The sequence below is a fragment of the Lipotes vexillifer genome, unplaced genomic scaffold, assembly GCF_000442215.2.
Source record: "Lipotes vexillifer unplaced genomic scaffold, Lipotes_vexillifer_v1.1 scaffold1180, whole genome shotgun sequence".
In the NCBI taxonomy this organism is placed as follows: domain Eukaryota; kingdom Metazoa; phylum Chordata; class Mammalia; order Artiodactyla; family Lipotidae; genus Lipotes; species Lipotes vexillifer.
Genome location: NW_006771828.1, coordinates 818,002 through 827,089, shown reverse-complemented (window position 1 = coordinate 827,089; position 9,088 = coordinate 818,002). Strand labels below are relative to the sequence as shown.

The 9,088-nt window shown below is 41.8% G+C and overlaps 1 protein-coding gene across 2 annotated transcripts in view; it reads left to right on the top strand.

Annotated features, from left to right (window-relative positions):
• The window catches only part of COL9A1 (collagen type IX alpha 1 chain), an 85,518-nt gene that overhangs the window by 43,177 nt on the left and 33,253 nt on the right, over nt 1–9,088 (top strand). For both annotated transcript variants that reach the window (XM_007447203.1, XM_007447202.1), the window contains 7 exons: nt 1,400–1,453; nt 2,766–2,819; nt 5,657–5,710; nt 7,095–7,148; nt 7,269–7,322; nt 7,446–7,499; nt 8,304–8,357. In XM_007447203.1, the coding sequence (XP_007447265.1) occupies nt 1,400–1,453; nt 2,766–2,819; nt 5,657–5,710; nt 7,095–7,148; nt 7,269–7,322; nt 7,446–7,499; nt 8,304–8,357 (378 nt within the window). The remainder of the gene's footprint in view (nt 1–1,399; nt 1,454–2,765; nt 2,820–5,656; nt 5,711–7,094; nt 7,149–7,268; nt 7,323–7,445; nt 7,500–8,303; nt 8,358–9,088) is intronic.

Sequence of the window (9,088 nt, the reverse complement as noted above, 5' to 3'; positions counted from 1 at the left end):
GGGAAGATCCCACATGCCGCGGAGCGGCTGGGCCCGTGAGCCATGGCCGCTGAGCCTGCGCGTCCGCAGCCTGTGCTCCGCAGCGGCGGACGCCACAGCAGTGAGAGGCCCGCGTACCGCAAAAAAAAAAAAAAAGCATAATGGAAGAAGATTCCATTGGCGATGGCCACCAGGTAGTCAAAATACTTTAGAACAAATTAAAGAAGTATTCAACAAAATGAAAAGAACAAAACTTTATTGGTGGAAAGAAAAAGAGAACGTTTTGACTAAATATGAAGATACACTGAGTTCTGAGATGGAAAGACTCAATGTTGTGAAGATTCTAACTCTCTCTCTATAATCTATTAATTTAATGAAGTCCTAATACAAAGCAAGCAGTGTTTTTGTGAAGATCTGCCCAACAATTCCAAAGTTCATGTGGAAGGGTAAACATTTAAGAAAATCTGAAAATAAGAGTAACTATAAATGAAAAATAAAGGTAAAGGAATTCTCCCAACCTGAGATTAAAATGTATTATAGAGTTTCGATAATTGAAATGTTGTGGTATTGACAACATCATAAAGCAGACCAGTATAGCTGAATAGGAAGGAAGTCCAGAAACAAGTATATTTATCAATTTAACATACATTAAAGATGAATTTTTCAGCCTGGGTGGAGAGAATCTATTATTGAATAAATGATATTGGATAGAGTGCCAGTTATCAGAAAAAAAAAAAAGATTTCTACTCTATATTTACATAAAAATAAATGACTGATAATTAAAACTTTCTATGTAAGAAATTAACTATAAACTTACTAGAAGAAAAATATAGATGAATATTTATATATTTTGGGGGTGTCAGAGAAGGCTTTTCTGAGCACCATCAAAGGTAGAAGCCATGGAAGAAAAGACAGATTTAGATTTAAGTACAATTAAAAAAATAAACTGTACATGGTACAAAAACTATAATGAAAAAGTTGAAATGAAAATCATAATTTAAAATATTATAGTTTAAGGAAAAGTTTGCATAGTGTGATCACACTTTCTTAATAATACACCCACAACACACATACTTAGAACATGAATGCATACACTCCCTCTCTCTCTCTCCCCCTCTTCCTCTTTCCCTCCCCTCCTCTGTCTCTCTTTAGAAAAGCTTTGAAAGGATAGCATCCAAAATGTTACTGGTGTTTATAGTGGAAAGGTGGGATTTGGGTGACTTTATTTATATGCATCTCTGTATTTTCTGAATGTTCTGCAATTAATATGGACTACTCATATAAAATAATTTAAGGAAGTACAGTAGACTAATTCAGGAGATGCCAGATGAACGTACCACGTGCCAAGCTAGACCGAGCCCATTTCAGTGTCCATTTGCTGGATTAGCATTTGGTGGCCCTTCCCTCTGTGTTTTTTCAGGGTGAAGAAGGAGACCAGGGCGGACTAGGACAGGTTGGAGCTCAAGGACCTCCGGTGAAGTATTTTTAGAAACATATTTAACTATGTTGCGGGACCCTGGTGGTCTTTGGAGGATATCATTACTGCTTGCTGAACTTCTGGGCTTTGGGAGAGGATATGCCAAAATATTTCTGTAAAATTCACAGTTTTTCATTTTTTAAATATACAGCATCTGTCAAGGAATGCAAGATTTGTAAAAAGTATGCTTTTTGGAACACTCATGCACGAGCTCGGGAGACAACACATGTCATTCTCATGTCTCTGCTATTGACTCAAATATTTCTGGAATTCGTTTTTGAATTACCTTCAGAGCCCGAAAATAAACCCCATAAGAATGAGCGGCTTTATTCTGATTTGGCCAGATCTCACTTTGTGTCCTGACTGGATCACCCTGGCCATTCCTAACTGATCTACAGAGAACCGGGACTGACCTGGATGTAAAACAAACCGTTGGCCGTGGAGATGCCCCCTTTTCTCCAGTGAGAGCACGGAGAAATGACTGGCCTAGAGCTACTTTACCCTAAGCCACTGTGGGCAGTTAGCAAGTTGCCCGGAAGTGGCTACCTCGCTTTCCTGGTGGGGCGTCTGCCCGCTGCTGCCTCTCCCCAGGGAGCATCTCTACGGCATCTGTTTCTGGAGCCCTGCTGCTGCGGGTCCAGACAGTCAAGAATGACAACACTCAGAGTTGAAGGGGGTCCTAGGATCGACACCCTGCACCCTCACTTTGAGGATTACCCACTCCTGTGCCTGAGAAGGGAGGAGATGGCTTCCTCCTGCCCCAAATTGGAATTCAGAATGCCTTTTATCGTAGAAATGGTGTAACGTAGAGTGATGGCAAGTGAATGATGGAGACCCCAGCTACACTTATAGGAAAAAGCTTCTGTGGGCTGCCTGGGGACCTATTGCCTTGGATGGCACACACTGGTGGGGAAAAATTAGCCCAAGCTTTAAAATCACGATCATGTGACCCGTAACCACGTTACAAACCACGAAGGAGGCAAAAGTGGCAGTGTGTTCTGTGTGAGTTAAAAGTCAAAGGCTTTATCATGATTCTTTGATGCTAATGATACTTACTCTTTTGCCGTCAGTCATTGTTCCGATTCCAGATTTGTGTAAGTCTTCAGAATTTTTAAAAAGGGTTTTAACATCAGAATTCCTTTTGGATTTTTCTTCTAAACCAGGGAAGTTTGTCTGCAATATAATGTCACTTTTTCTCAGTGTTACCTTTGGTTATGATAACATCCTTTTTCTCGATCAGCTTTTGTGATGACATCAAAGAATGTGCACTTCAACTAAAAGAATTTACTTCTCTTTTTTACATTTCCAGGGAGCTCAAGGTTTGAGAGGCATCGCTGGCATAGCTGGGGCCAAAGGGGAAAAAGTAAGATGATGATGGTGATGATACACTTCCAAAATGCAAAAATGTTTACGTTTGGGGCCATTTCAAATATCTTCTTATCTTTAACAACGTTACTTTTTATTTCTTACTGGGTGCTTTGTAGATGTTTGGTTGGGTTCTTACTTTCTGTTATAAACGTAGATGATAGAAATGAGTCATACACAGGATACTTGTTATTATTATATATTTTAAATTATTTTGGGTAAATAGGAGTAAGCAGGGCTGTTACGCTTAATCTCTTTTCCTTATCAGTAGTTGACACTGATAACACTGACGTAGTACCTGGAGTGCCTGGCAAAAGCAGAGGAGGATGGAGAGGTGGAGCTGAGGATGACGCGTTGCCCTTGGTGGGCAGGGCAGGGCAGGGCAGGGATGGCTTGTCTGAGTGAATAGAAGAAGCAATAACAACGCAAGCTTGAACGTTCATGATGAGCTCAGAGATATTCTTCTCACTGTGTGCGTCTGTGCGTGCGTGCGTGTGTGTGTGTGTGTGTGTGTGTGTGTATGAGTGGAGGGGGCGTGTCTAGCTTCTCTCAGATGTTAAGGAAATGGTCAGCACTTTGTAGAAAGTTTGTTAGGAAAGCCCATTTGTAGGCTCCAGAAAATTAAAAACAGGGCTGTTTGCCCACCACCCCTCCTGACCCTCGCCTCACCCTCTGCAGAACCTCTGAGGCTAATTCATGTTCTGCACAGAAGCACAGAGTCTTTCATTAACAACCAGACAGGGATAACGGGCACATTGTAGGTGCTCAGTAAATGAAATTCAACCTTTTTTCAAAAAGAGATGCACGGGCTTCCCTGGCGGCGCAGTGGTGGAGAGTCCGCCTGCCGATGCAGGGGACACGGGTTCGTGCCCCGGTCCGGGAAGATCCCACATGCCACGGAGCGGCTGGGCCCGTGAGCCATGGCTGCCGATCCTGTGCGTCCGGAGCCTGTGCTCTGCAATGGGAGAGGCCACAAAAGTGAGAGGCCCGCGTACCGCAAAAAAAAAAAAAAAAAAAAAAAAAAAAAAAAAAAAAGAGATGCACATTTTTGTGGATCGAAGGAATTGCTTCATGAATAATTCCATCAATTTCATTTTTTGAGCCGCTTTCTCTGTCTCTCTAGGTTTTCTCATTGTGCCTGTCTCCCTCTTCTGTTTCCTATAGAATGCTGTTTCTTTTCTAAAAACACCGTATTTTTAAAAACATATTTTGCATTTCTGTACTCATGTTTCCTTAAGTAACATTCTGTGTGTACTCTTCTGTTATTAAAAAATAAATCCCATTTATTTTGAAGTTGCTGATACCCAGGCCTTTGCTTTTTCTGGGTTTAAATCATTTCCTAAAATACGTGACCCTCACTTTGAAACCAATTACTGTTCTTGATATACTCTTTATTTGAGGTATTTTGCTACTTGGTAGTTTTCAAAATTTCTCATTTCCTCTGATTTTTGTCAAATTGCTTTCAATAAAAAGAAAAAACCTCTTCCGGTGAATTCAGACCTGCGGAGTGGTTACCTAGTAACAGCAGTTTGGGTCTGAGCTGGTGCTGAACAGCAGTGAGAGAGAGAGAGAAAGAGAGAGAGAGAAAGGGAGAGAGACGGGCAGCGTCCAAGCCATTTCTGTAACTCGAAGGCTGGTCTGCTTCCACCAGGCAACGTGAGTGATGACTTCAAGGGCTTTTTCAGGTCTCCCAAACCTGTTCTTCACTGGTGGAAGAAAAACGCCTTCTGCTGTATTCTAGTTTTAAGGATCAGAGACTTTCAAGGCTCTGTGGTGCCTCTGCTTCTTTCTTTGATTCTACCCACGTCTGAACCTCCTAGCAAAGGTTTTCTAATTTTTAATTCTTACTGCAGACACCGTCCACCTGGTTTTCTTGGCCTGACATCTACCCAATTCCCTTTTGACTGTTTTCCATTTCTTTTATCATCTCCTCCTCTCAAGCCTGTTCGTCAGGAGATGGCTTGTTCACTTCAGGTGCCCATCTGCCTCCTCGTTCCCCTGGCAGATGAGCAGAAGTTTTAAACAGGGGAGTGTGTCTTGTCATGCAGCATATGTAGAGAGCACTAAAAACCCCATATTTTTGTTTCCAAATCACATTTTGATTCTTATAATGAAAATAGGGAGGCGATATGTACAATAGATAACAAAGACAGGGATAGTTTCATGATGATTAGATTTATAAAGCTCTGTAGTTTTTAGCCATCATCACTCAGCAGGGTAAATCTGTTGCGGAGAAAATAAGATCAATTACTTTACACATACTGATCCTACCATCTATCCAGGATGGAAGAGGGGATGCTTAAATCCTTATTACAATTCGTTCCTCTGAGTCACATGGCTGGACTCCTGATTCTAGGTCTGGGTGGGGATCTCGAGTCCCAGAAATCCCTCCCACTGGTGTGGTGGCTGCGGAGTCCACAGCAGCTCCTATTTGGGTGGCCCCTTGGTCTTCACAATCAATGAATTCCTGTAGGGATCCTGAGAACCCTGGAGTGTGATGACCAAACCTTTTCCAATAGGCTTGCCAAGTTCTCTAAACAGGTAGCTCATATCAGCAATCAGGAGTGGACGCAGTGTTTGTTAACTTAAAATATTCAGGGTGGTATCAAAGATTGGGTGTAGGTACTTTTGGTGGGATGAGAGAATGTAAACCAGTGTTTTAACATCTGAGGTTTCTGATTAAATACTCCTCGGGTTCACTGATGAATAGAGTATATATTACAAAACACAAAACCTCCTTTTTATCTGGCTATTGAAGTTCTTTAGAAAGACTGGTGTGCCCTTTAGCATACCTGGCTGATCTCAAGTTCATTTCTTTGTCTCGTTTATTTCCAGGGCGCTCGGGGCTTAGATGGAGAACCCGGGCCACAGGGTCTCCCTGGTGCACCTGTGAGTAGTTTTCCTTTCATGGGATCCACTGATAGATTTTTTAGCAATGATCAATGATAGAGTTTTTTGCTATATGTATGTGTGTGTGTGCAAGTGTCTTTACGTGTGAATAAGGTGGCAAAATGGGCAATAGTTTCTATATTTATTTAAAATTTTAAAATTAAGACAAGCATCTCTTTTTTGTACAGAGAAATGTTCTTCTGACTTGATATGGGTTTTGTTTTTCTCACAAGTACAGTCAAATTGTTAAGTTTTTATGCTTGCTGTGTTTTCCTTTTGCTTTGGTTGCTAGGATGCGTAGAGTCACAGAAACTCTCTCACTTTAAGTTCTTGGGTAGTTCTGTCATTTTTCTCTCCTGTGATTTCTGATCTCATTATCTGATATTCTGACGGCCATGTGCACACGTGTCCTTATTGTGGACTGCCTCACACCTGTTTTGGAAGTAAATAAACCAAAAAGCTGTTCATTAATATCTCTCATACCACATTGAAAAGAAGAAAAGGTATAAGTAAAATAGAATTTCCAGCTATCGAGGTCCAGTGGGAAGGACAGAATGTAACTGAAGGATAACATTTTAAGATCGAGCTCCAGAACATGTGGTGGAGGTAATGCACCAAGCGGGCCTGAGAGGAAGGAGGGCCTGCAAGGCCGTGCTGGGCGGGGGAGGGCAGGGGGCACAGGCGGGAAGAAGCCCTGTTGGGGTGATGGGGGTGTGTGCTGCCTTAGGGCTGGCACGGCCTGGGTGGAGAGCTCCTTTTGAGAAGATGAACTTGAATAGATAAGGTTGAAGCACATGATGGAGAGTGTTTAATGCCAATCTGGGCGATCCGAAGTGATCCAGTAGCAAGCCATTTGAGGTTTCAGAGCAGTTAAGCAATTCAACAAAAGCTATATTTTAGGAAGACACCTCTTCTTATCTATTACCGCCTGTACCATATATCAACATTAGCTGGGTAATTGTGACAGAAATCATTATTATTGACTGGGAGAGTAAGTAATATGGAGAAAAGGTTGGCAACTCGTCCAAACCTCAACCCACCACGATAGTCAATGAGGCTAGAGGATGTGTAGATATAGTTACTGATGTCAAGGTTACCTGCAGAGTGGACCTTAATTTTATTATATTTATTCATCCAAAGAGCACAGAGCATTATGCCTTTACAATGAAATCAATAGACATGTAAATCTCAATTATCTTTATGGTAATATCAATTTTGAGGACAATATAACTTTTATAAAAAGATTTCTTGAGGCATCCATGATAGAGCAAAGCCATTGGGATGAAAGGGCAATAGTAATGTAACGTAGATGGTGTTTTATAATTTCGAAAGTCTATCAAAAAGTTACTTTTGCTTACTTAAATGCAATTTTATTTTCATACAGGGTGATCAAGGGCAGCGAGGACCTCTAGGAGAAACAGGTCCCAAGGGAGACAGAGTGAGTTCGAATTCGCGTTCATCACTGAGAACATGCAGGTTGTGCTGATCTCTTTGATGTGACCTAAGTACACGTGGTAATTGATTGTGTCTTGTCTGTCTTCTCCCTTCTACCCTGCAGGGGGCTCAAGGTTCTCGAGGAATTCCTGGTCTCCCTGGGCCCAAGGGCGACACGGTACGTGAGCTGAAGTCATCAAGCCCATTTTTCAAAGTGATTATTTTAATACAACTTTAGAAAGTGATGAAGGGACGAAGAATGTGTTTCTAAGAGACAGTGTGTTTCTTTGTGCGTCTTTAGGGCTTGCCAGGTGTGGATGGCCGGGACGGGATACCTGGAATGCCGGGAACAAAGGTAGCTGTGTGATTTAGTCTAAAGGTGGTGGAGTCGTCCCTGCCAGGGGCCGGCCAAGCACGGGGTTTCCATTACTACGTCACTGGGACTTTTATTGAGCTGGTTTTGGCTTTTTTCCTCCTTCTAACTTTTTAATCAAATGTCAGTTCAAGATACTTATTAGAAGTCAGAAAGAGAAAGACAAATACCATATGATATCAATTACAAGTGGAATCTAAAACATGGCACGAATGAACCTATCTGCAAAACACAAAACAGACTCACAGACATAGAGAACAGACTTGTGGTTGCCAAGGGGGAGGAGTTTGGGGAGGGACGGACTGGGAGGTTGGGATTAGCAAATGCAAACTATTATATATAGGATGGATAAACAACAAGGTCCTACTGTATAGCACAAGGAACTACATCCAGTGTCCTGAGATAAACCATAATGGAAAAGAATAATGAAAAGAATGTATCTGTGTGTATAACTGAGTCGCTTTGCTGTACAGCACAAATTAACACAACATTCTAAATCAACCACACTTCAATTAAAAAAAAAAATATTAGAATAGAATGTTTGCTTGGTTTCAGAAAGTCAGTAAAATTGCCCCATTGATGAAAGTAGACAGAAGGAAATTACGTATTTTGATTGCATTTCTGTCCTAAGTCCTATCCCATCTCCCCGCCCTGAACTGGGTCATGTTATAAAAGTGCACGTAAGGTCAGCTGTGCGGATGGTCCTTTTACTTAGAAGGTCTTGGTTTTTCCTTTTCTTAAAAGAAGGACAGCAGTTCATACAGATTCAACAAAAATTTTTTTCAGGGTGAACTAGGGAAACCTGGACCTCCTGGTGAAGCAGGGTTGCAGGGCTTACCTGTAAGTATTTGAGTATTTAAATGTTGATTGGTTTATATACATATTTTGAAGATATGCACTTGGGGGAGAAACATGTTATGTATGTAATTTGATAAGTTCTGGAGAAGAAATGATGCTTTAATTTTATATTTTTACAGTTTTACATTTACAATTTTGTACCTTTTCTCTGAATTACTAGTTATTTCTCTGGTAACCACACTAAGCTTTAACTTTATATTTTGCATCCCTCCTCTCTCTAGAGTTCACTAAACCTTCCTTATATCGTTTCACTAACACTGAGCTGTGGTCCAGGCTTTATACTTCCTCCTACTTTTAACCAGTTCTGAAGCTCTTGTACCAGGGTTGAGCCATAAGAGGTTGAGAGTATGTTCAGGGAACAATGTGAGATAATAAGATTTTATTTTTTGATCGTGTGCTATTTTGAATTATTCAAATTGGTGTTTTCCTGCATTAATGTGGCTGGAAGTTCATGTGGGTTATACCACGTGTATTCTTGGGTCTTTGGAGGCAATTATTTCAAGTTAAAAGGGATACTTGGGGGCTTCCCTGGTGGCGCAGTGGTTGAGAGTCTGCCTGCCGAGGCAGGGGACACGGGTTCGTGCCCCAGTCCGGGAGGATCCCACATGCCGCGGAGCGGCTGGGCCCGTAAGCCATGGCCGCTGAGCCTGCGCGTCCGGAGCCTGTGCTCTGCAACGGGAAAGGCCACAACAGTGAGAGGCCCGTGTACCGCC